This window comes from Anopheles moucheti, chromosome 2 (genome assembly GCF_943734755.1).
Source record: "Anopheles moucheti chromosome 2, idAnoMoucSN_F20_07, whole genome shotgun sequence".
Taxonomy (NCBI): domain Eukaryota; kingdom Metazoa; phylum Arthropoda; class Insecta; order Diptera; family Culicidae; genus Anopheles; species Anopheles moucheti.
This window is the reverse complement of record NC_069140.1, coordinates 43,933,448-43,960,470: the sequence shown is the minus strand read 5'-3', so window position 1 is coordinate 43,960,470 and position 27,023 is coordinate 43,933,448. Positions and strand designations below refer to the sequence as shown.

The following is a 27,023-nucleotide window of genomic DNA, read 5'->3' as shown; positions in this document are numbered from 1 at the left end:
TAGAATCCCTTCGTGATTTACGCATTTCGCGCTACACTTCACAACACTCGGCTACAAATCTGCAGATACACATTTTCGCAGATGCATCACAAGTGGCGTAAGGGTGCTTGCTGCTACATTCGGGCTGGAAGCATGAAAGGAGTCACGGTTCACTTGCTTACAGCAATTGTAAGCGCGAGCCAAGTACTGCAATGGTCGATCAGTATCCCCAAAAGAAAACCAACTGGCGATCGTCAAACAAGGCAACATGCATCCTACCTTGTGGGCAACGGGGCGTATTATTTCGGTTCATCCTGGCAAGGACGGAACAGTTCGCGTAGTGACGCTGCGCACAGCATCCGGTAAACACGTCTCACGCGCAGCAAACCGGTTGGCAATGTTACCCAATCCAAATGGGCTCAGCAATTTGGATAAGAAGATTGGCATTGGCACTGAATAGCATGCAGCATCAAACCATTTTTACGTTTATTTACTTTCATAGTTGTCAGTGATAAAAAGGCAAGGCACAACATACCCATATACACCCATAAATTCAATTTTTTTGGTGGCCGGAATGTGAGAATTAGGGTTTATAAAAGAACATTCCTTCCACATTCCTATCAAACGAATTAGAGTGAATGGGAAAAGGCAACACGGATCCTGCATCTCTTTCGTATTTTGCGCCGTTCCGTCCGTCGAAAACGCTCCAGAAACGATGAAATTTTTGGTTTCCAACACCAAGAGAGCATGATCAACGAAGAGGTAGCACAAATTTCCGTACCACGTGGTATCATTTCATTTAGCTGTACCCTTCCCTCTAGTGATCATAGCGCTTGATCCGTCAACTGATCTTTCATCTCTTTCCGTTCGTCCAAACAACACAGCGCGTACCATAAATATGCACAAGTTTGTTTTTATGGAAATAACAATGTGGAATATTTATGGAATTATTTATAAATGGAATCCTTCTAAACCCCCGGACATTCCATGACAACAAGAGATATGAATATTGGAAAAAACCGAACGATAAACAATGAATAATGTCTTCGGAAATAGTGTCACTCCATGTTTCCTACTCCTAATGATTAAAAAACTTACCTGCTGCACAGTTATGAGACGCACTGTAGGAACTGGATGGATAAAATGAGACGGAGGATTCTCCCCACAGTAGCTGAGCTATTTACTCTATCGATCGCTCTCCGGAGAGGGCCCTTGTTTGATATTATGTGTAACTAATAGCCAATCGTAGAAGATCTCTCATTCTGATGATTGATAAATACCATCAAAGCGAATGATAACGTGAGTATGCGATATCAATATGTTATGTACAAACATGGCGGATCCTTGTGCGGATCAGATTGATGTTATCTCCTTTCGTGGATGCTCTCTTGGTGTCAGAAATCACAAAACCGGTCGCTTTTTGGTGGCTCCGATCGCATGCGCGGAGACTTCGACGGAAGGAAAAGCGCTTAAAAATAATATGCAATGACGACTGAGAGACCGTGCGCTCCTCTAGCTTTTGTAAGCTGGACACTAAACACTAACGGTGATTAATTCCTTCCATTTTGCTCTCTGTTTTGTCCCCCAACAAAGATTGTCATCAAGAAGAAGAATAACCATGTGGGAATGTGGGAATGTGGGAGGCAAACAGTACCGCGAGTCAATCTGCTGATATATGTGATATGTGATATTAACATCTATTGTACTGCTCTTTATCCGTATCGTCGTATGCTGAGCGATGTCCACGTCCTTCGATGTTCAGATTTAACAATTTTTACATAATTTCAAGGAGACGCGAGGAAAAAGAATTTTCGGCTCAGTGTACATGTTCATTACATCTTTCATTTTCTTACAAACTGTATGCTTCTCAAAATTAAAAAGCACTCATATTTCAATTTAAATGTAAGAGATTGATTTATCATAAACCGGCTTGGCACTAACAAAACGCGCCTGTCTCGGTGTATTATCAATTGCCTATTAAAAAGGGCGTTTGAATGGACACATACCCCCCGTGTTTGATTGAGAGGTCATGATGTGGTGCTGCCGCTGTGCGTCCTCACAATTCCGAGTGTTTGAATATTCTTCTTTCGACCTCTTCTTGAATTTTCTCCACTTTACGCGTTTGCTTCTTAATGTTGTCTTCCATCTGCTTGTGCGTGTCCGCTTTGGCATCGCTCTGCTTATGCTTTTCCAGGCTAAGAGCATGCTCTGCATGCATGTGGCGCAACTTTAGCAGCCGGCTTTCGTAATGTAACAGTTCCACCTTCAGTGAGGCTAGCTCGTCAGCGCTAAAGTCACTCGAGAGTGCCACCCGCCATAAACCCTGCACCTTCGGTTCGACAAAGTCCTGGCTGTTCGGTCCCTTGGAAGCGATCCGATCTAACCGATCAAAATTGTCCCGTATTTCGCGATGCTTTTCACGCAACTGGTTCGATTTATGCAGATATGCGTGTTGTTTGTTAGCACCTTGCTGTCTCGATCGATCTCTTTCTTCCGCCCGATCCACCTCATTGTATCGATCGTGTTCGTCCTCGTTGATCGCGTTTGCAAGGTGCGCATCGGCATTTCCTCCCTGGTCGTCGTCTTCATCACCGAGTCGCTCCAACAGACTGTAATACACGTCGATCTTAGTCTGGTGATGATCGAATTCTTCACGCAGCGCGTCAAGCTCTTCCGTCGTGAAACCGGCCGCTTCCGCCTTGTCCCACAGTTTGTTTAACTTCTTGTCCTTGAACAGGCTCTTATTTTTGTACGTATCTTTCTTGCCTGTGCCATCGTTGGATTTATACATTTTGTACTTTTCCGGGTCCTGCGTATCGTCGAAATGTTCCAATAAACCGTAGGTGCTCATGATCCTAACCAACTTGTTGCGCAGCTCAGCTTCCTTCAGCCCATCCTTATCTTTCTCCTTCAGCTGCTTGTATGTAATTTCTTCCTTATCGTGCAGCTTCAGTTCAGTGTAAAGTGATTTAAGTTTCGGTTCGGTGAGTCGCTACAAAAACACAATACATGATCAGTTTCCCTGACGTGGCGGATGGGTGTTGCAGTTACAAATACGATACTTACATGCTGTGCCTTCGTCCAGACAAGGTTTAGTTTCGCCATGCGGAATGGTCGCTGAATGTTTCGGAAATCCGGCTCGTATATTTCGGAATCCGGCAATACATTGGCGTGTTTGGAGTACTTGTCGTGTGCTTTTTGCGAATGCACGACGTGACTGCATACTAGAACGGTAAAGACTATCACAGACAATCTTGCAGCAAACAACTTTACCACCATCTTCTCAAACTTTATTCCTGTGATCCCCGAGCTATGGAATTCGAACGCGTCTCCTCTGCAAACAGTTCATTAAATTAATGAGGTCTTGTTTTGTTGAACCTGAAAGCGATATGGAACATTTGCCGTGCGCTGACAGTTGTCAGCCGTGGTGATTATGTACTGCTCGAATCCGTACAGTGATGGTGAAAAAATGTACAGCACCTGCACACTGCTAGAATAAACAGTGGTAAAAAATTCAAAAAAATAACTGAACAGAGCAGAACAATCAAACAGACAACAATTATAAAACAATCTAAGACACCCACGGTAAATGAGACAAACGCAACTGAACCTACATTTAGATTCCTAATTTTGAAACGGAAGCCTTCATTTGTGTTAACAAGTTTTCTCTGGAAGTTATTCGAATGGATTTAAAGGTGAGACAAAGTGTTCAGAACCTTAGTATAGATTAAAAAGCACACATCTAGGTTTCCTCTCCGTTTCATCAGTTTCCAGCGCAATGGCTTGAATTTCCTGAAGATGCAGAGGGAGGCGAGGGAATTACACAACGTACATCAAGTACGGAAGAATTACAGCCAGACCCGCCTGACGAACAACCATTTGAAGACGACGGCGAATTTGAAACGGACTACGACGTTGCCGGTGCAATGGGTAGCGAAATGTTCGATGAAACCGGAGTTGTAATGATTGAAGTAGTGCTTCAGCGTAGTTTGTCTGATACCAACCAACGACAAAATCGACGTCAACGTCATGGCCGACGGAATAGAAGGATACGAAGATCGCGAAGATTACGGAGATCTCGCAGTCGTCAAAGAAGACGATCCGAGCGCCTCCGCAGAGCGGAAGAACGTACCCTGAATGAAGATTCTAGAACGCTCCGGCACAGTGGAAGATCGTACAATTGGCAAACTGGTTTCAGAACAACATCAGATAACGAGGAATCCAACAGACGATATCCTTCTGCGTAAGGTGTGCACCTAAATTTGAGAATGTTGTAAGATAATCTAAATTAATATGCATTAGAAGCTACAAATGAACTGATTACCATGCTTGTCACCCTATTTAAAAGATACTTATTTGGTGTCGATATCTTGGCCTGTCTGCAGAATTTCTTTAAATCGCTTATGGTCTCGCGCCGTCATCTGCCGCTCCGTTACCGCATCTACACTATCTCTTGATTTGTTGTTTGAGCCTATCTGTACTTGAAGGAATTTATTAGAGGTTTTTTTTCTGGTGGTGCTATCATATCATTTGGTTTTTTGATGCGTAGTTTCCAAACCAACGCATGTCCGCATCCTGCTTGGTCAGCTGGTAAGCATCCGGTACGTAAAAGAGCAATAAACAGAATCTGGATTAAATCACAAAATGGATGGATGGAGATGTTCCAGAAATATTCAATCTCCGAGCCGCGGATGGCCCTCACTAGCATTAACATTGAGAGTAGACAGGTTAGCCCATCTACTTGGCGCAAAAGGCCCTTACATGTGACGTAGGTCATTGTGGTCGGGCGGAGATTCCAAAACAATTCATTACATCGTACAGTTTTACCCTGGCTATGCTATGCTAGCCTTTGAAGTCAATGAACTGATGGAAAGAGTGGAGCTATTCCTCCGTCATCTTCTCCAAGAAGTGCCGCATGGTGGAAGCGTGAGCAGTTATTGATTATCCTTTTTTCCGATCATTTCTGATAGTTTTCAATAATCTCTACAACAAAGAGTCGATATTGTTGTACTATGTATAGACCTAGGTAGATACCTGCCTTCTTGTACATGGGGTAGATAATGTCAATATTCCAACGATTCGGCTAATATTCCGTCAATGCCTTACTTGAGCCGACGGCGGACTTTACATCTAGGAATTGCCTCCGAACTATAAAATCTAGGAATTGCATGTTGTAACAACACGTTTAAGGTTACGCAATCTCCGATGCTGCCCCCCTCCCATAACAAAAATGTTACCAAAATTTAAATCTCACACACTTTGTTTATGTTGTAGAATGAGCCAAATGTGTCTAACCGGCTGAAAAACGGTGGCCAACTGAACAGACCAGCAGTTTCTTGATGACTCATCGAAACGGGTTTGCCCTTTCGACCCACGAATACTAACCAACAACAGCACCGCTTCCTCCCGGTGGTGTGGTGGTGATGCCGTTAGCTCTAGTAACTTTAGCTGAGAGTTGCACTTGTCGCAAGTTATGCTTCGGAGGCAGTTAATTGTATCGCGAGAAGCCACCTTTACCGAAAACACTGCCGCCAGTGGTGTGGTGTTGCTTTCACTGCAAGAACTGCAAAGCCGTACAAACATAGCGAGTGTAATTTGCGCTTAGTAGTTTACGAAAATTCGCTTCAGAACCTTTCGGGCGCGGTGGCACATTTCTGGAGAAATTATCTCCCTCCACCATCCCGGCACTGTCCATCGCATCTGGGCCAGCGATAAAGCACAAAAGAAGGTAACCGCACGCATTACAGTGCACAGTTACGGTTCAGTAGTTGGCACGTTCCATCGCACGGGAACGAACACGATCGAGCGAAACGTTCTCCAACAAGGGCGAAGATTCCCGCGCGTTATGACTTTAGTACAGACTAAGGTCCAATTGGTCACCCGTCTGTGGTTGGCGGTGGTGATACTGTCGCTGGTTCCCGGTGTCCGCGGACAAACGGCGAACAATGAAGTGCCGCCCCAAGTGTACGGCAGTGAAGCGGTCCGGCAGCTTGCCGCCAGTGTCAATACGAAACGGTTAGCGAACGTGCTGGTGGATGAGTTTATTAGCTTCTACGCCAAGCCGCAGGACATTTTCGACGGGCAGGGCAATCCGATCAGTGAAACTAGCTTCCTAATGGCACAAAGTCTCGGTGGTACGAACCTGAAGGTGATAGCCGACTCGACGCAACTTCATCTGCAGACAAATGATGGCGAGAGTGTGATCGGCAAGCCGGACGATATGGAACTGGTGCAGATCAGTGGAAGTGCCTGGCAAGCGTTCTACGAATGGGCACGGCGAGCCAATCTGGTGCCGGTGTTTGTACTGGATTATCCGACCGACGGTGAACAATGGGACGCAACGAATGCGCTGCGCATTCTAACCGTCGCCAATACGCTCGGAATCGGTGAATGTCGTTGGCAGTTAGGAAATGGTAAGAATGGTCTTCGTGTAGTGCAGTTGGCGTAATTAATCTTTTGAGAAGAATCATGCGTCTGACGATTGAAAGAGGATTCAGCCAAACCCAAAACATTCAGTCTTCTCTGCATGACTCTCCAAAGATTGTTGAATCCTTGAGATCTTGTAAGGTTCATCAGATAACTAGCAGCATTCGATTAAGCAGAACAGTTGTGCTAAACATTAGTTGAACCTTTAAGAAGCTTTAAGGATACATTATTCTTCAGAATAGTGATTCAGAGTTATAGTCAATAGTTCAATTTCATCACACCCAACGTTCACCTTCATTCTAGGACTCGTTAAGGATGCTCCCAAGTATGCGGACGATTTGCGGACGTTCCGTACCATGCTGCAGGCGTTTCCCGCGCAACAATGGACTGTTGTGGCATCGGAGTTGAGCCCTCAGTTTGTCCCACTGGAAGAGATTCAATACTTTCACGCTAATGCCGATAGTCTTGTGGAAGCCATCACCATGACGAGGTAATATTGTTGAACGAGGGAATTGCTTTTCCTGCTACACTTTTCAAATAACGCACGCTCACACCGCTTTCTCTCCACAATGCTTTCCCGATAGGCCGCAGTGCGATAGTGCGTCCTGGAATTACACTTCGCTCCAGAGAGAAATTCATTTGCGTGGACTTTCCAAACAACGACTTCCGATATGGCTCGATCTTGTTGGGGAACAGCGAACCGAACCGGATACATCTGCCGTGGCTTGTTGTAAATCTTGCGTACGCAATGGATTGGAGTACGCACGTACACTCGGCGAAGCTGCCCGTGGTGGCGTAAGTGCGGTATTTCAACCTCTTCTACGGTACGACATTCAGCAGTACACCTTCAACTACTTGGTAGGTCTGCTGTATAAGCAAACCGTAGGACATAAGGTGTTTCCCGTCCAGTTCAACATGGATCCTTCCAGCACGGACACTGGCCACATGTCGGTGTACGCTTACTGTACGCGCAATCGTACCGGTTCGCTTACGCTCGTGGTGGTGAACGATGACCAGGATGGTGCAACAAATGTCACGATCAAACTGATGACCCGCTCCCTTTCATCTCCGGTCGAGCTGTATTTACTGACCGTGCAGGATGGGCAACCGATGGTCAATAATCAACCGTTGGAAGTTGGCACGACACTCACTCAACCCGAACCGGTACGTGCGGTCACGACGTTGGCGCAGGGTGTTAGCTTTTACGTACCAGCGGAGGCAATACTGTTTGCCGTAGTGCCCGGTGTGCAGATACGCGAATGCCGCAATGATGTGTTACCGCAGCGGAAGAAGCTTCCCCGCGAGCTGCAGCACGATCGCACCTCGGCCGATATGCTGCTCGAGCATTTGATCGGTGAACTGGTGGAGAAGGCATCACCCACAACTGTCCAGCGCAACAGACGCTCGCTGCTGATGAGTGATAGACCGGCACGGGCCATATTCGGAGGTGAGAAGCGAAAGCGCTTTCACGGTCGTTACGCTAATGCACCACAAGATGATAGCCTTACGGAAAGCCTCTCGCAGGTTCTCGCGGATGCGCAACCGGCAGTGGAACCGACGGAAAGGACCGCGCGAGGTCCCCGTCAGACGCAAGCCTACAAGCGACAGCAGCGCCGTATGCGGAAGAAGGAAAAACGGTCGGAGAAGCGCAATTTAAAGAAAATGAAGCACCCACTGCGGGAAGCACGGCGGGAACGATCGAAACGGGGCGATATGATGCTGATGGGCCGTCGATCGGCTTTGAACCATCCGAACCGTCGGCTTCACGATCGTTTGCTGAAGCGTATGTCGGCCAAGTTGGCCAGTCGCAAAACGAAACGATCCTCGCTAGCGGAAGCCGTCAATGAGCCACCAAACTTTGCCGGCAGTGATGAGGCGGATGAGGAACATCAACGATCGGACTTTCCGCTTGGTGATGTACATCTGGTGATCTCGAAAGGAAGCAGCAACAGTGATGATGAGATGACGAGCGATCTGTATTCGGAACAGCCAGCGGAACGATCGGACGAGTACCGTACGCCAAGTTGGGGCGTTTCGCGCCATCGACCAGCAGTTCGTCGAAGAGTCTCGATCAATCAGCGCGATTTTCATCGTTTTGCACCGGTTCGGGAACGTAGACCGCTCGAGACGAGTGAGGACGAAGATTGTGGGCGGCGACGAACGCTCCGTCGGGGACCGAAGATGGAAGAAGTGCGGGAAACAAGACGTATCGACCGGTTTATGCCTATTCGGAAAGAGCAATCGGAAGAGATGCAACGTTTCGACACACAACCTGGTCAACCAGAAGTCAGCAGTAGAGAAGCGTTCACGGTTGTACGAATGAACCCCGAACGCTTTGAATCACAAGCGAACGAGCAAAGGGATATGGAGATGGAGGAAAACTCTCCCGAAGACACGGCTACTATTTCTGGCGAAACTCCGGAAGAAACGTCTGATCGTACGATGGCAGCTTCAGAGGAGGAAATTAAACTCTTCACACCGGCACCCCGGACCAGCGAGGAGCGTCAGTTCATTCCACGGCTCGAACCAACCTGGTCGCTAGAATCAACATCCGCCGAGGTCACTGAGTTGTTGCCGAATCGCTACAAACGCTCCTTCCCTGCGCCAGACGCCGAACAGCCGCCCTCTATCGAGTCCGAAGAAGTACAACGGTTGGAGGAGTTTTTCCGCACCAATGCGAAACTGCAGCAAAAGTTTGCCGAAATGTTTGACCTACTGCTGGAGGCAATCGAGGAACTAGAAGCGGAAGATAACGATGCCCGGGAGGTAAGCGATGATGGGGATGATGTGCGGCTGAATGAGAGTGCGAATGCAGAACCGTCGCACAAACGTACGAAGCGAAACGTTCTACTACATCCACAGTCCTGGGAATCCCGGGAACGGTCGAACATGATCCACCGACTGCAGCAGTCCGATGAATCTTCGTACGAAAATCTTATCCTACCGGAACAGGCGCGGATGCCGAAGCAGCTACAGGATGCACCCGTCGCCACTGGACAATCGGGGCACAGAGAGCCACAGCCCGACAATGATGATGACGATGAGGGAAAGCCTGGTGCTTTTATGCTGCGATCAGTTGTGAACTTTATGCGTCGGGCGTCCAGCGAGTTTCATCAACTGTTTTCCAGTTGGTTTGGAAAGAATGCGTGAGGGTAGGTCTAGACGTTGTATTTTTTAAGATTCCGGTAACTGCATTGTCTAAACGAATAATTATACGTGTAAAATAGTGTTCGCTTGTAAGTTAAATAAATTGCCTGTGGTGTTTTTTTTTTCTAATTGAATGACCTCCCGAATCGATTTTTCTGAAATTAACGACTCATATTGATGAAAACACAATTATTTAACGGACGTTTCAAATAATTGCCTGAACTTGTTCAGTCGAGCAGTTTCTCCTCGCCCGAATCGTGTTGTGTTTGGCAACACGGCTGATGTTTTGTGTTTACCATCAAAGCAATGTCATTTCGAAACCGGACATCAGCTGACCGCATAGACCGTTTCCGAGCCCATCCGGCCACGGTGAGTTTCATTTGCAGTACTTATCTATGAAAACTTACTCCAAAACACACGATAACCGAGTTTTACCCTTGAACTGATTCACAGCTCTGGTGGCCACAGTCAGACTCGTCACATTCCATACTGTACCCGTTCGAAAACGACATCTGCAACACAATGAATCAGGAGGATCTGTACTGGTTCACGTTCATTCTTGTTACACTGCTTGGATTCTTCACATACAAGCTACTCACACGCCACCGTTCATACTTCCGGCTGTTGCGTGTACCCTTCGAAAAGCCACATTTTCTGTACGGCAATCTGGACGATGTCCTGAGCGGCAAGCTAACGACGATGGAGAAAATTGAACAGTTCTATCGAAAGTTCTCCAGCCATGGGTAAGTAGAACGATGTAGCGTGTCTATTAACGACCGCTTTCACACTGAAGGCAATCACGCATTGTAGGTTGTTCGGGTTCTTCAACTACATGACACCGGCACTGTACATCCGCGATCCGGCACTGATCCGCCAGCTGTTACAGCCCAACATGGATCATTTCGAAAGCCATGGCTATTTTTTGGACGAAGAAAAGGATCACTTTCTCGGCAGCCAGCTACATCTCGTCAAAGGTGCCGATAAGGCCTCGAAGGTGGCCTCATTCGTTACGCCAATTTTCCGCAAACCAAACAGCCTTCCCTCGATGGATCAGACTGCGCAAAAGTGTTGCACAGCGTTGGTTGATTTTATAACGTCACGCGTCGAGCTAGAGCTGGAATTAAAGGCTATTTTTCTGAAGCACACGCTGAACATGTTTGCTGGTATAGCGTTTGGTAAGGAGCTTAACACATTCCAGGACGATACGGATAGATTCTGTGCCGTGGCTACCGGGATGGCGTACGGAACTAATCCGACACAGGTGATTAAAACGATGGCATTCTACCTGATGCCCGGACTGATGCGAAGTGCTGGCGTACAGTTTACCGATCGACAGGACATTGAGTACCTTGTCAAGCAGTACCACAGTGCAGCTTCCACACCCAGCCAAAGCTCGATGGCTCGTTCTCTTAGCCAAGCGAATGACAAATTGAAAGCATCTCTACAGCTAACGGACGAACAGCTGACCGCACAGTGTGCCACCTTTTTTACGAAAGGATTCGAACCGACGCTCAATTTACTTTCGTTCGCAGCGTACGAATTGGCTCAAAACTTGGACGTGCAGCGAAAGCTTTACGAGGAATTGACTCACCATGGTCTCACAGCAAAGCATTCCATCAGTGTTCCACTGTACGAGAATATCCGATCGTTACGCTACCTGGAAGCGATCGTACTAGAAACACTTCGCAAATGGCCACCTCATCCACTGCTAGTCCGAGAGTGTACGAAACCGTTTGTCATTCCTGCCACCGAGAACGGTGACCGTGCTTCGGTCCCGTTAAAGGTGGGCGACAAACTATACGTATCCGTGTGGGCTCTACATCGCAATGAAGACTTCTTTCCACAGCCGGAACAATTCAATCCGGAACGGTTCGTGGATACGAATGCCCAACGGACCAACACATTCATTCCGTTCGGTATTGGACGGGGATGTGTTGGGCAAGAGTTCGTAAAGCTCGTAGTGAAGGTGACACTGGTGACTCTAGTGCAACAGTTTAAACTACAGCCAGGAGAACGTACGGCGGAACCGTTAAAGCTGATCGAATCAGCTTCCTCCCTAGAAGCACGCGATGGCTTTTGGGTACGCATGGAACCGCGTTTGCAATAAGTGTGGATACAGTATTTTCGAGTATTTTTGAAACCCTAGTATATGGCATATCGTACAAAATAAAAGCTTAGATCATTGAGTAACCTTTTCTATTCCTTTTCTCCAGACCCTGATGAGATACTTGCAGAGATGATTGTACTCAATCATTCCGGTATTCATGTGAGTGAACGAGTGAGTTTAATCTTATTAATAAGCAAGTTAATTCGAATAATCTCAAAAAGGTGGTTATAACTACTCATCATTTGTGGCCTTCATTTTGGCCTCATTTTCAAATGAGTGTCGATACTTAACGGAACGATCGAGTTGAATAATCACAGCAATCGATACAGTGAAACTAGCGAAAACACCAGTGGAGGATCAATCCCCTTGGAGGTCCAGGGTGGAATTATAAATGGGGCCTCTAATTTTAAAAACGATGAATTGGACGGCATTGAGGCACTTGAAATGAGGCAAAGCTAAAGGCACAGTAATAAGGGGCTCCTGAACTCACTTTGAATCATCCCACGGGTAGTTCGCGGTCAAATTTCACCAGGGGCCTCATGTGGTACCCTTCGGAGCCCCCTCTAGCATAAGGAGAGGGGGGCCTATGTATACACCTTTTACACACATTACACACATTTTTTGGGGCCTCCAACACGGCGAGGCCCTAGGCGACCACCTACTCCGTCTACCGTTTGCTCCGCCGTTGATCCCTTTTCTCAACTCAACCACGAATCCGAAGATCAAACTATTAAATAAACTTTTATTTGACACACTAAAACACTGTCCACAAAATACTTCATATAAACACGTATGTACGTAAAACCGTTTAGAAGAAAGCGTCGCCACCAGCAGATGCTGATCGCGCCTCATAATTGCATGCGATTATGTACTGAGTATATAGTTTCACCGACGAGCTGAGCTGTGCCGGTGCTCGAAGGACGTGGACATCGCTCAGCATACGACGATACGGATAAAAAGCAGTACAATAGATGTTAATATCACATATATCAGCAGATTGACTCGCGGTACTGTTTGCCTCCCACATTCCCACATTCCCACGTGGTTATTCTTCTTCTTGATGACAATATTTGTTGAGGGGGCAACAGAGAGCAAAATGGAAAGAATTATCACCGTAAATGTTTAGTGTCCAGCTCACAAAAGCTACAGGAGCGCACGGTCTCTCAGTCGTCATTGCATATTATTTTTAAACGCTTTTCCTTCCGTCGAAGTCTCCGCGCATGCGATCGGAGCCACCAAAAAGCGACCGGTTTTGTGATTTCTGACACCAAGAGAGCATCCACGAAAGGAGATAACATCAATCTGATCCGCACAAGGATCCGCCATGTTTGTACATAACATATTGATATCGCATACTCACGTTATCATTCGCTTTGATGGTATTGATCAATCATCAGTATGAGAGATCTTCTGCTATTGGCTATTAGTTACACATAATATCAAACAAGGGCCCTCTCCGGAGAGCGATCGATAGAGAGTAGCTCAGCTACTGTAGAGAGAATCCTCCGTCTCATTTTATCCATCCAGTTCCTACAGTGCGTCTCATAACTGTGCAGCAGGTAAGTTTTTTAATCATTAGGAGTATGAAACATGGAGTGACACTATTTCCGAAGACATTATTCATTGCTTATTGTTCGGTTATTTTCCAATATTCATATCTCTTGTTGTCATGGAATGTCCGGGGGTTTAGAAGGATTCCATTTATAAATATATTCCATAAATATTCCACATTGTTATTTCCATAAAAATAAACTTGTGCATATTTATGGTACGCGCTGTGCTGTTTGGACGAACGGAAAGAGATAAAAGATCAGTTGACGGATCAAGCGCCATGATCACTAGAGGGAAGGGTACAGCTAAATGAAATGATACCACGTGGTACGGAAATTTGTGCTACCTCTTCGTTGATCATGCTCTCTTGGTGTTGGAAACCAAAAATTTCATCGTTTCTGGAGCGTTTTCGACGGACGGAACGGCGCAAAATACGAAAGAGATGCAGGATCCGTGTTGCCTTTTCCCATTCACTCTAATTCGTTTGATAGGAATGTGGAAGGAATGTTCTTTTATAAACCCTAATTCTCACATTCCGGCCACCAAAAAAATTGAATTTATGGGTGTATATGGGTATGTGCGTTGCGTTTTTATCACTGACAACTATGAAAGTAAATAAACGTAAAAATGGTTTGATGCTGCATGCTATTCAGTGCCAATGCCAATCTTCTTATCCAAATTGCTGAGCCCATTTGGATTGGGTAACATTGCCAACCGGTTTGCTGCGCGTACGACGTGTTTACCGGATGCTGTGCGCAGCGTCACTACGCGAACTGTTCCGTCCTTGCCAGGATGAACCAAAATAATACGCCCCATTGCCCACAAGGTAGGATGCATGTTGTCTTCTTTGACGATCACCAGTAGGTTTTTTTTTAGGGATACTGATCGACAGTACTTGGCTCGCATTGCAGTACTTGGCTCGCGCTTGCAATTGCTGTAAGCAAGTGAACCGTGACTCCTTTCATGCTTTCAGCCCGAATGTAGCAGCAAGCACCCTTACGCCACTTGTGATGCATCTGCGAAAATGTGTATCTGTAGATTTGTAGCCGAGTGTTGTGAAGTGTAGCGCGAAATGCGTAAATCACGAAGGGATTCTAGTGAAGAAGTGTGAAACCTTAACCATTCGTTCTGTAAGTGCGATGGGAGTTCGCTGTCCCAGTCCCATGCCTTTCCATCCTTCTTAAACGACCATAGTTGCTGCATGAATAGTTTAGCGACGATTATCGTTCAACCCAGCAAGCCGTGAGGGTCGAAAATCTTGACTATATATGACAAAACTATCCGCTTTATCAATCCGGTTGGTATCACAAGTTACAAAATTGGCCGATTCCGGGGCATTTTGTCCCAACTTCAAAATTCGCCAGGGGCCTCTTGTGGTACACTTCGGGGCCCCCTCTAGCATAGGAGATTGGGCCTATGTATACAACTACTACACACAGTTTTTGGGGCCCCCAACACGGCGAGGCCCTAGGCGACCACCTACTCCGCCTACCGTTGGATCCGCCGCTGGAAAACACTACGTTGTAGGTAAAAATAAAACTTAAAGTAGTTGCTGAATGTTTAACTTATATTCAATAAAAAAATACATGAAACGCAACACATACAGTTTCGGAAGCTATCTAATATTGTATAGCGCATATACAAATTTATCGCGCAAACACTTTTTTGAAAATCCATTCCTCACATTCCATCCCATCTGATTTGTGTTCTTTGTCACACCCTATACGGTTCGCTCGTATCAAGTGCGTACCCTAACGTCTTACATACTTCCATTATAAGCGAAATACAATACAAACGATAAAACGTTTGTTGCTTTCATCTACAATGTCCTGTTTCCTGCCAAAGTTGTGTATAGCTCTTCCCTTTCCCTATCAGCAATCAAACGGCCGAATGGTAATATTCCCGCATTTTGCTAGCTAATGAAACCGTGATCAACATATCGTATCAACAAATCTGCACAGCTCCATTTAAATTTGCTTGCCCAGAATAGCTTCATGCCTCTTAGTCTCGTTCCTATCATTTTCATGTTCTTTTAATTCGTTTTCGTTTCCTACTTACTTTATTATGCACACAAGCTTACGAGGCGTGATTGCTGTAGCTTACCCTTTGTTTTGTTTTTTATCTTACCGTTTCCTACCATTCTAATATACTGGCTCAGACAAATCACGCACGCACACGCAAATTATCTATTAGTACGTTTAAAGGTTACGTAAAATAGTCAACTCTATCCTCGACCTCGTGTACACACTCACCTACCATAGTTATAAGTATGTATAGTTATATCACATTTTAATAACAATTTTGCTAATAAATTATTCGATTTGGTAAGATCGCGAGCACTTGCATTACGCTTCCTACCCGTAACCAATTGGGATCGCGGGTCCTTTACGTGCCTTTCGGTGGTTTCTACGTGAACTTAAGCCTTAAACCGGCTCTCACAGTCTCGCTGGTAGCGTAACCGTGCCGATTCACGTTCCTCCGCATCCAGGTACCAGAGCGTAATAGCGTACCGGGTGCGATGGGCCGGTTGTACTTCGTGCGGGTTTCGCCGGTCGGACCAGAAGAACAGAATACGATCAAAGATCGGTTCAATGTCGGCAACCCGATCGTTGCATCCTTCCGGGAAAATTCTAAAATAAAGAGTACATCCAATTACAAAACCAAATGAACAAACGCCAACTGGAGTGATGTGAACGATGTCATACCTTAATAAACCACCGCTTTCCCGAACGTCCCAATCGAGATTAAGATAGTAGATGGCAGTAATGCAGCGTCCGTCACGGTTGGGATTGTCTACGTGCTTAACGTAATGGGATCCGGAGCCAGGATAGCATGCGACCATTGCCTAAAAATAACGAATAACCATAATCGATTAACAAATGAGAAGCACCGGTTGCAAATCACAAATGAATTAAGTTGTCACTATACTTCAACAATTATTCAACCCACCTGTGATTAGGAAAAGAAATTCCAGCTTTTATCGTATTTAAAAAAAAAAGAATGATTATCTAAAAAACCAATCCTTCCATTGACACTGAAGAAAGCTTCTATTTAGTACCAAATTCCGGGGTACCATCCCGAAATTGGCGTACGTGACAAACTCCTCGGTCTCGCCGAACGGTCAAAGGCGAGGCAAAGCAGTGCGCACGCGTTTACACACACCCGCCTTGCACAAATACGGGAACCTCCGCAAACCACCGCCGATGGGACGTCCCAGGAAGCTTCCTTCTTGACAGTGTGGCCGAGCAGAGTGCGCGGGCGCCCATGCATAGTGTGTTGGTGTCGGGATTGTGGTGCAGTCGCGCACTGTTGTTGCTGGTACTACACCTGCGTACCATTATCAGTGCGCGAATGTGCAGCGTTATCCGATGGCCAAAAGGGCCGGCAAACACATATGTGGGAATGTGTTTGTGGCATTGCCATAGGATTGTGTGTAATATACATCGCTTGGAAGATCGTATAATCAAGAGTAAATCCCTTTGGCTGATAGCATTATCACAGGCATGATAATACAAAGAAATCAAGTAGTAATCTAACGTGATATCATACTACTATTGTCTACTATTGTCCAGTGAATTTTAATTTGCCCCGTACCAGTGCGCTATGCATGTCATAAAAATTACACCAACCAATCGACTATGCGACTTTATCATTCGATGTGCTTTTAATTTCCATCAAGTAATAATTAGATAAGAACAGGAACACAAATTTCGAGAACATACAACGATAAGTGAATGAATCGCTGAGTAAACATTCTCCCGTTTGAATTTGGTTTGAATGATCAGTTTTCATCTATTACATATTTTATTAAATTGTTTTGACTATAAAATATTCATAGATCCTAGGGTGATATTTTAACCAAATACACCTCTTAATAGTGTTATGCCCCCAGCCCCCCTACCCCCCCCCCCCCCCCCCCACCCCCACCCCTAAGAGGAGAAATACCAAAAGGTACGACCTTGAAGTGAGATCATCGACTTTGATCGTTGATGATCTTTAACACCTAACTGACAGGATTATACAAAGAAAGCACGAGGGCCAAACATGATAACAGGGCCTATCTAACTTCTCTTAATCTAGATTAATGCTTTGTTTCGTATTCTTCGTATATCTGCCTGGATTATATCCTCCTATGTCAGATGACCTTTGATTCATCTGTACATATACAGAGGGCATTTTGACTACTGCGAATCTCATTAGCCTATAAGTTTGTATTTCAGGTCCTTTCTTATTCACCTCTGTCTTAACACTTTTATTTATCCTAAGAATAGGGATGACCATATTCTCCCAAGGTTTTATAAACCCCTCCACCAATATATCTAGAGCCGGTTGGTATTGTTAGGACACTCGCAAAAGCATGTGTTAATCTAGCCTACTTTGTACAACTCTTCCTCGATAATACCCGATATTAAGATACGGATATGCTCTCCAAAACCGATCTTATCGCCCCTGTTCATGTCTCACATATGAAAAGCATCCCCGAACCTTACTTCTCTCGTTCACTGCCAAATATTTTACCATGGGAAACCACCATTAACCAAAAACCATTAGATCGAATCAACAGCAACCAAAAAAAACCATAGATCGATGAACGGGAAGCACAGCCAATACCCGTATTTAATCGCGATTTGCGTGTCTGCAGTGTGTCATCAATCACGTTTCATTGATTGTGGGAATTTTTGTCTTTGATTGGGGGTGTTTGGTTTACCAGGGACGAATCAAGATTTTATTTCCAAACAAAACAAATAATGTTCCCGTGAGCTTCCGTGAGCCCGATGATTTCATCGTACCAATGTAATGAGGCCAGTTCAGCGTTGAGTAATAAGAGTAGTTTCTATGCTGTAGAAATGTACACATTTCTCAGAAATGGCTGGATTATAGCCACAACACACAGTTGCTCGTACGTTAAATTCATAAAGCTCACTAACAGACATAACAGGGTGTAAGAAGGTCTAGAATCTCTCATCAACGCCAATACGACACCAGGTGACCGGGTTAAGAGAAGCAGGTGGTAGGCTGTTTTAGATTCGTAGAATTGTTCCACTGTTTGCTGGCCGCATCAGATGACGCATCGGAATAGTGGTGGGTGGTACACAATTGTTGCGCAAAAACCTTGCTGTTTGTCTTCCTTGTGCCCCCCTAATCCGTCAACGTCTGTGCCGCGGACAAACACACGCCTCGAGCCACAATCCGTGAAGAAACGTGGCAAGATAAGGGCTATGTCGCGGTTGCATTCGATTGTCCCATCATTGCCCCACCATTGCAGTGTGAAAGTGCAGCCTTCCATCGGGTGGCCCTGAATGCAGGAAGAAGTCTGGATCGAAACTACGTGACCATCCGGTCATACGCAATAACTCTGTTTTTTATTGATCGGAAAGAGATCTGGTGTAAGGTTTTTTATATATTTAGCAGTGTAACGTTGTATTCCTCAAGGTCTTTCATTGACCTTTTTCCTCTTTAGCCCACAGTAGTGCCAGGTGTGAAATGAAGGAATAAAAGTGAACAACAGCAAAAAAAAACAACACGCAAAAAGGAAATTCAAACAGATGTTTGATCACTCCGTGGTTGAGTGTTTTTGCAAATCTTTTGGAAATGTCTGAAGCGCTGCACAAGAACGATGCAATGGCGCACAAACAGTTACACACAATTCCAATAAAATACGCACGTAGGCCACACGGCTGCTAATACCGAATGGAACTGAGCAACAATGACAAAGTGTTTGCATTAAACGATGGTCCGGGAAATAGGATGGAAGTAATGTGAAGATGCGGCAAAACCAACGTTAATACCATAACCTGGGCTAACGAACCATTCGTCTGTGGGGTAAATACACGAACGAGGAAGGTTATTTTGTAAGGGAGATATAGGAGAGAAAGGTGTGAGCGAAACAAAGATGGTGAGAGAAAGAGACCGCTGACCAACATCGTGCACGTGCGAGCTCACGTACGCATTTGGCAGCATGTTGCGCGACATTAAAATGTTGAGCAGTTCTTCGTCGCTACAAACGGATGCGCGTGTTCGGCCGCACGTGCACGTGCGGGTTTGGTGGCTACGCAGGGATAGCTTTTCCCGAGATGAAACCAGCCAAAACAGCAACATACATAAGAAAGCCAACCCGTTCCGTTGTTTTTAAAGTTCAAGTCCCATCACAAATACACATACCTTCGTTCGCTCTTTGATGTTATATCGCCCAAGTTTGCCATTGTTCTTCATCCGTTTGCAGTTGGTAATGACGGCGTCAACCTGCAGATGTGTCAGCAAGAGCGTGTTAAATATCTGAATTGGATGATTATAACATGCATTATACTTACGCGATTAATAAGATATCCTATGCTGCTGCAGCCTGGTTCCTTTCCACCAATCCAGGTAATTTTATCTCCTCGTATATGGCGTAAATTGTTTCCACCGCGGTTCGACACTAGCTGACCGTCCTGTGGAGGTATATTAAATGCATTCTTAAAATCAAAATGGCAATATTTAATAGAATTTCAGTTCAAAAAATGAACTCCTACTCGTAATCACAATGTAAATGTGCATGTCTACATCTAACCGAAGCAAAAAAAAATATTCAAGCGGCCAGCATTAAATGGAAGATAAGATAAGACGCCTTACATACAATTTTATACATCAGCAACGTCGTCATATAAAATACTTTTGAAATGAAAAGACTTTTTGACAAAGTTTACAAAGGCATATGAAAGAAATATAACTTAGTGTTGGTTTTGGGGAAATTCCCTCACACTAATTCTAAGCGATTCTACTCATTTGATAAAATGCACAGCAACTCCTAAATTGCAAACCTGATAATGTACTTACCCGAAACACTCCGGACGAATACATTCCGGTCACCTCGTCCAGCACTTGCAGACCGCGTTCCTGGCCAAGAAAATTGTCCAGCACACACACCCCATACTCATTCATATCCCGTATCAAACTGCGACAGGCTTCGTCCAAACTGTCACTGTCCAAATCGAACGCACCCTGGGTGGCTTCACCGCCAACTGAACTCATAACACCCACCGGTCCCCCACTAACATTAACACTCAAACCGGAAGCGGGTTTTCCATTCGTAACACCATGATTGGAAATTTGCAATGTCCTTCCCTTACGTGCATCCTGCTTCGCACCACCCAACAGCAGGGCAGCATCACTTGTATCCACCACTTTGGACAGAATGGGTCCATCAACGGCACTATTGGCCTGTCGGAACAGTGCGGCCAATTGTTGTTTCTGTTGCTGAGCTTTGGTTGTCCGCTGATCAAGCTGTGCCTGCTGTTGCTGTTGCGGTTGCTGTAGCAACATCACGCTACCCGATTGTGCCACCTGCATTTTGGTCGTTTTTCCACCGTACGACGGATTGTCTCGATCGTGCCCGCCCTGCACGTAATCACTTTCACAACCGTCACTTAGCACAACAGGGCCGTTTACAAAATTGTTATTATTGTTCTTCTGAAACGCAACCGCGTCCTGGCTAAACTCACTGCCAAAGTTGCGATTGTTGTTGTCCGTTTTCTGCACGTCCGCGATCACAAAATCCGACTCGAACAGTTGTTCCGGTGGCAGATGCTGTTCGGTACCGTCAAACACGTTAAGATTGTTTATGTTGTTGAGAAAATTGTTCTCATTCAGTATATGATCCACATCGAGCTGGTCAAGATCGGCGAGCTCTTCGGCAGACGCTAGCGCATCGATCGGGAACAACTTTGAAACTGCGAGCTCGTTCAGAAATTCATCGCCACTGTCACTACCATCGGACGCTATCATCGGTTGCTGCGTTCGCGCGCACGTCGTCTCTGCAACACCCGGAGTTAACAATCCCCCACCGTCATCGATGGCAGCAGTGCCAACGATGGTTGTTTGTGACGGGCGGGTAGAGGTGGATGCGATTGCAGCAGACGCATTCTGATCAACGGATGGCTGTGTGAGTGAAGGGTGCGCAGCGATGTTTACATTTGACGGCTGTGGCAGCAATCCACCGCTGATGGTAGTTGTACTGCAATCCGGCAGTAGCATTTCTGCACGTACACAAAAACTACCGTCGTCTGATGGTTGCGATGGCATGAAAACATTCGCCAACTGCTGATTTGAAGTCGGTTGCGGTCCTTCAGTTAAGGCAGCAGAATATACTACTGCTGCACCACTTAGGGTTTGTAGATTCTGCTGTTGCTGTTGCACTGAAGCGGCCGTTGGCTGTGGCAGATGATGTATCGAGCGGCATTCGGTCTTGTGCACCTTCCAGTCGATTCGCTGATGGTCAACCGAACAGTAGTACGCAATCTGGCAACGGCTACATCGGCGAAGCCCTTCGTTCACACCACATATCCTGCACTGGTGCTGAAAGTGACGATGCTGCTGTACAATCATGTTCGGAGTGATGGTTTGCTGCTGGTTCGCTTGCAAATAGTTTGTGAAACGATGTGGACCGCTGGCGCTATCTTCCATTGCTGTTGTTCCTGCGATGGGCGTTGATATGGGCCTTCTTTCTGGCATATATTCACCAAGCACAGAGAGACACAAACTAGCTCTAAACCCTTACCTATACACGCAGCACGTTGTTATGCTGCTAAAAAACACACGGAAAAGAAAACTACATACATCTTGACGTTTCTATCTACAACCCGCCAGGCACAGTGGGTACACTACTCACAAAATATCCACAAACAGCTGCCAGACGAAACGATTCGGATCGTATTCAAACTTTGTTGCTATTGTTTTGATTATCCAAGCAGCCAAGTGGATTCGGTGGCCTTGTTTGACATTTCTCGCTTTGCTGCACACCAACACTCCCTATTCCGTTTACACTGTTGCACTTCCTATGAGTGCAGAGACTGCACTATTCACACACACACGGGAGCATATAAATACTCTTTCTTTCCTCACTTTCTCCACGACTGTCCGGCACCGACCAGCCGAACAGTTGACCACAATGTGGCAATTTCACAATTTGACCGACAACGACCTTGCACGCACCACGCAGCCTCATTTGACTGGTTGTCCGTTCCGTATGCGTACCACTCTGTAAACTTCCGGCCTGATGTTGCTCACCATTTTCCACGGTATTACGCATCCTCAGAGCTCAGCGCTTTGCGGCCACGAGCATCTTTGAGATGATGGTGTCCTTTTGCCAGAGATATCGTAACGCAACATAAGTGACAGCGGCACCAGCAGCACTGTTGTTTGTCAATGACTTTCATCTTCCACTAATCACGCGCGGCACATACACTCGCTCGTAACCCGTTCCGCGATAGTATGGGCTGAAGATAACAGCAAACAGCAGGGCTCCTTGGAAGGAAGTTCCCCCTATTCGTTGCTGAAGAAATGACAGTGCACTTGAACTAATTTTTCGCCATCCATGCGAACGGTCTCAATTTCGCAGCACAGCCCCGACACCGTAACCAGTGCAGAAAGCAGGAAAATTGGATTCGATGCGTATGTGTGCGTGCCCTCGCTCTTCGCTGCAGCATTGCAGGGTTCGCATGTGGGTCGTTGCTTGCTTTTTTCGTATAAAACGATTCAGTTCAGTGCTGATTAACGGCTCTACAACGGTTTAAAGGGCAAGAAGTAAACAAAATACTACTAACCTTACTAGTAACAAGACATTCCCCACACTGTCGGTTTGCCAAGCAAGGCGTATTTTACCCACGACAAGCTTCATGTTCTCGCTTGAAATTAAATTCTTGGACACCGGTTCACCTGACATTTGACGATTCTTCCTTACGACTATTGTTTATTTCTTTAATTTCATTGAAAATTCTACTACGACTCGATAATCACACGACACACGGAGTGTTTGTGCGGTGCAGTACGCGTAAAACCGATCAATGTAGCTGCGGGTTCCATTTGCTCATTATTGCGCACCGGTTTTTGTCGCCTTTTCCTTTTTTCACAGTCCATTTTAGCAGACCACCTACAACAGTCAACCGTTTGTTTGTTTGTTTGTTTTGCATTAGTTTTTGCTTGCTTCATCTTGGAGGACTGAGTTTCAATAAATAATACTTATTCCAGGTTCTCTCTCTCTCTCTCTCTCTCTCTCTCTCTCTCTCTCTCTCTCTCTCTCTCTCTCTCTCTCTCTCTCTCTCTACTTCCGTTGTGTACTTCCCTTTCATTAACTACTTCCTAAACACGATAAACCACCGCTTAGCTTATTATAGTGCAGTCGATAAATTCGCCGACAACCGGTTGAGTATGCGAGCAGGAGATTATTGCTATTGGCGGTACTAACGGAGCCCAACGACGACATCGGTGCGTTTCCAGGTAGCCCGGGTGTTGCTACATTGCCCGTACCATGATGCAACTGTTGCGACGTCAAACCTGTACCACTTCTACCACCACTCCCAGCAGGAATCGCTTCTTGCTGTGGATTGGCTGTGATGTTCATCTTTGGATTGGTGGTGGTACCATTGTTAAGTGTAGCGAAATTGGGACCCCGTCCGACAGCGGACGATAGTTCCCGTGTGGGCATTTGCATCGCCGTAGCCGATGTGTTGGACGCGGTGGAAGTGGAGGAGGAAGAGGATGATGAGGGAAGTAACATTCGCTTCGCATCCCAGATTCGTATCGTGCCGTCCGCACATGACGAAACAAAATGACCACTGTCCTTGCTCCATGTGATGCAAGTAATGGCCGCTGTGTGATCTTTCAGCTCTGTCAACTGCGAACCGGCCGTTAGGTCGAAAATGCGCACTCGATTCTCCTCCCCTGCAAGATTCAAGAAAGGTTTACGTGAGGTCTAAATGTACCGGTAGTGATATAAATGCAGTTTCCCGTCGTAAAGGCTTACCTCCTGCAGCAAGATATTTCCCATCAGGGCTAAAGCATATCCTCTGAACCGGTTGCCGACAGTCGGTAAAGATACGCAACAATTTCCCGGTGGTAACACACCAAAGCCGCACAGACAAATCAGTCGATCCAGTGGCTAAATAGTTCCCGTTAGGATGAAATGCCACTGTATCGACATCCTGTGTATGGCCAACGTACATTTGCAGTGGAAACCGACGATCGGTAGACCACAAGCGTGCGGTTGTGTCACGTGAGCCGGTAGCAAAATACAGCCCAGTAGGACTTTCCGCGACACACCAAATCGGATGATTGTGTCCGCGGTATATTGCCCGGCACGTATAGTCACTACCCGTCCAAGCACGCATGGTACAGTCCCGTGAAACGCTTACCAGCAGCGGACTGGACTCGGAGAAGAGAAGATCCGTGACGGCATTGCCGTGTCCGCGCAAAGACAATCCACCAGTTTCGGAGCTAAAATGATATTTAAACAACATTAAAAAATGAATAAAAACTAACACAAACAAATAACTACCATGACACATACAAAGTGTTTTCCAAGCAACGATTGTCGAGAAATTGCTTCCAGCGTTCCCGTTTGGTAAGTCGCCGTTTATGTGGCGGTAGCAACCTATTCCCTCGCTTGATATCAGCTGGTTTACGCAAATCGAACATACTATCTATTCCATCGTCCAGTAGTGACGTGCCGTCTTGGCGGTATCTGTCCCCTTCCGCTATCCGGTACTCCGACTCGTCCGTTTCGTTGCCACCATTGCCACCCTCATCATCGGATTCATCCGATTCACTAAATCTACTATCACAGGAAGTCACATTCCAACAGCATTGCCGATCGCGAAAGCTGGCGTACGGCTTGCGGCCCATCTGGGTGCTACGGTTAGTCGACCAGAGCATAATGGTGGAGTCTTCGAACCCGCTCGCAACATGGCAGCAACCGGCATCGATCGCCATACTTGTTAGCTGTTGGCCAACGTTATCTAAGCTGTACACGCACAGTGGCCGCTGATACATGGACAATTTTTCTGCACTTTCCTGCAACCTTCGCAACCGTTCCTGACTGTCCATTCGCGGGAATATTCCATCCATACCAATGCTACCAGTAACCGGTTCGTCTGGTTGCTGCTGTTCTGAAATACCACTCTGGGTGGCTTGCGTGTCCTTAATACAATTACCATATTCGTCCTCATCTTCATCTTCACCGAGTGTTGCCGAACTGATCCGATCGTTCGAGATCGTACCGTTCTCCGCATCGAGCATTTTGTAGCGCAAATATCGCGCATTAAAACCATTCAGCAAAAGATAGCGTTCGTTTTCACATTCGGTATGTTCGGTGAAATCATACTCTGCTTCGGTACGTTTCGATACGCCTTCCGTTTCGGTTTCGTCTATGTCCATCGGTAGGCTACTGCCGTTTAGCTGCCCGTTTGAAGAGTTCGATCGGACAGCTAGTGAACGCCTGATCGTGGAATTCAGTTGTGCAACAGCCGTAGAAGTGTCCGGCTGACAGTCTACAAAGTTCTTGTCGTCGACCGTATCGAAGTAGAACCACGTGCGCAACGTTTGCAGTATAAGCGAATGGCCATGTTTGGCCAAGTACTGACGCATAGCAGCAATAGACTCGGAACGGAAACGTAACTGTGTTTGACAGGAGCGAAACTGCACCAACAGTGGTTCACTTTCGCAGTCCTGAAACCGTGCGATTTGTGACAGTTTATGGATCAATCTTCGGTGCGATTCGAACCGTGCCGAATCTTGGAACCGTACGGGCGAGAAAACGATGGCTGAACTGTGCACAGCTGCCGATGGCATTAGCGAACTCACATCTGCTCCGAGCGGCAAACCGTCAATGGTGCCGTTTAGTTTCTGCTGGTTCAACATGAGCAGCGGCGATGAACCAGCCGGACCGGTGATAGGTTCCACCCTACCCACCAACGGTGCATGTTTGCGCAGAAACTCGATTGCCGAGCGCCAAGTAACCACCTTCAACATCTCGATGTACAGATGGCATAGCAGCGGTGGGATAATCTCATTCAATTCCGTACGTATCGGTTCCGGTTGGCTTCTTACAAACTTGGCGAAGCTGTTTGGAGCAATTAAAAGTAAAACATGATTAATGATCGTGCCCGAGTGACGATTTTTTATAGATGGTTCTTAAAGCATACTTGGCAAAATGGGCTTCCACTTGGGTTATGTTTGAGTTTAGGCAGATGTTGGAGTACAGAAAACTGTTCACCATCGATGTATCGTTTTTGATGGCAGTGTTCATCACAATTTGCTCAGTTGATTGCGTGAGGATGAGATCCGACTTTCGGTAACGGTCGTTAACCTGGCAAACAGTAAAACGAACAATAATCAGATACATGCGAATCAGCAAAGTAAGTCACTACAGAAAATTTGCTTCTTGGTGTAAAATGCCGGGAATCAGCGAGCACCGCTGCGCTCCGGTTGCAGTCGACTCCAGGATTTAGGGTTAGCTTGAGCGCTAGATTGAACACCGCGCACACACTCCACTGTTCGGTGTACCCGGCGTAACAGGATCGATCAATTTCAACCCATAGAAACGAAGCGGTTCTTTGGTGGCGGAAGCAGGTTTATAAAGGTAACAGTACTCGGAATACCGCCACCCTGACGTTACACTTACACTGTAGTTGCGCGCTTTCAGATAGGATCCGACAAGGCTGCGAATCAGATCGGTTTTGGATTTGCGAGACTTGCTGGTGCTTCCGCTGTTGCTGCTGCTGCTGCTGCTGCCGCTACCGCCACCGCTGCTGCTATTAATTGTCGTTATTGTTGATCTTTTCGCATCAGCCATTTTTCCTCTGTGTGTTTTTCCATTCGTACTAACAAGAACCGCACAAAACAGAAATCCGGAACGCGGCTGGGCAAGAGGCAAGAGAGAAAAAAACAGACAACTGTCAAACCATCAACTCGATCTCGAAGTGTGTGCGTTTGGTTCAGGCTGGTGCATGTGGGACAATTTTTGCTAGTCGCGATTATTGACGTTTTGACACTAGCTCTC

General features: G+C 46.2%; 5 protein-coding genes across 6 annotated transcripts; 2 read left to right on the top strand and 3 right to left on the bottom strand.

Moving 5' to 3' along the window:
• Positions 1–1,740: 1,740 nt before the first annotated feature.
• LOC128296961 (alpha-2-macroglobulin receptor-associated protein) lies at positions 1,741–3,345 on the bottom strand. The gene is made up of 2 exons (XM_053032502.1): positions 3,046–3,345; positions 1,741–2,971 (listed from the first exon to the last, which is right to left on the bottom strand). The coding sequence occupies exons 1-2, from the start codon at positions 3,256–3,258 to the stop codon at positions 2,036–2,038; spliced, it is 1,149 nt and encodes a 382-aa protein (XP_052888462.1). The 5' UTR covers positions 3,259–3,345; the 3' UTR covers positions 1,741–2,035.
• Positions 3,346–5,824: 2,479 nt separating this feature from the next.
• On the top strand, positions 5,825–9,555 carry LOC128298665 (uncharacterized). Its single transcript, XM_053034434.1, has 3 exons — positions 5,825–6,392; positions 6,709–6,895; positions 6,990–9,555. The coding sequence occupies exons 1-3, from the start codon at positions 5,825–5,827 to the stop codon at positions 9,553–9,555; spliced, it is 3,321 nt and encodes a 1,106-aa protein (XP_052890394.1).
• A 465-nt stretch (positions 9,556–10,020) lies between these two features.
• Positions 10,021–11,742, top strand: LOC128297592 (cytochrome P450 9c1-like). Its single transcript, XM_053033263.1, has 2 exons — positions 10,021–10,295; positions 10,363–11,742. Exons 1-2 carry the CDS (start codon positions 10,075–10,077, stop codon positions 11,657–11,659), a joined length of 1,518 nt encoding a protein of 505 aa, XP_052889223.1. The 5' UTR covers positions 10,021–10,074; the 3' UTR covers positions 11,660–11,742.
• Positions 11,743–14,764: 3,022 nt separating this feature from the next.
• LOC128307106 (uncharacterized) lies at positions 14,765–22,505 on the bottom strand. Its single transcript, XM_053044836.1, has 5 exons — positions 20,027–22,505; positions 19,522–19,641; positions 19,373–19,453; positions 15,916–16,055; positions 14,765–15,840 (listed from the first exon to the last, which is right to left on the bottom strand). The coding sequence occupies exons 1-5, from the start codon at positions 21,698–21,700 to the stop codon at positions 15,627–15,629; spliced, it is 2,229 nt and encodes a 742-aa protein (XP_052900796.1). The 5' UTR covers positions 21,701–22,505; the 3' UTR covers positions 14,765–15,626.
• Positions 22,506–22,908: 403 nt separating this feature from the next.
• Positions 22,909–26,830, bottom strand: LOC128310339 (uncharacterized). Of its 2 annotated transcripts, XM_053046962.1 has the most exons (6): positions 26,646–26,830; positions 26,167–26,330; positions 24,534–26,084; positions 23,991–24,460; positions 23,293–23,908; positions 22,909–23,258 (listed from the first exon to the last, which is right to left on the bottom strand). In XM_053046962.1, the coding sequence occupies exons 1-5, from the start codon at positions 26,814–26,816 to the stop codon at positions 23,316–23,318; spliced, it is 2,949 nt and encodes a 982-aa protein (XP_052902922.1). In that variant the 5' UTR covers positions 26,817–26,830; the 3' UTR covers positions 22,909–23,258; positions 23,293–23,315. The 2 variants fall into 2 exon arrangements, with proteins under 2 accessions (XP_052902922.1, XP_052902921.1); XM_053046961.1 differs by having other exon boundaries at positions 22,909–23,908.
• Positions 26,831–27,023: the final 193 nt, after the last annotated feature.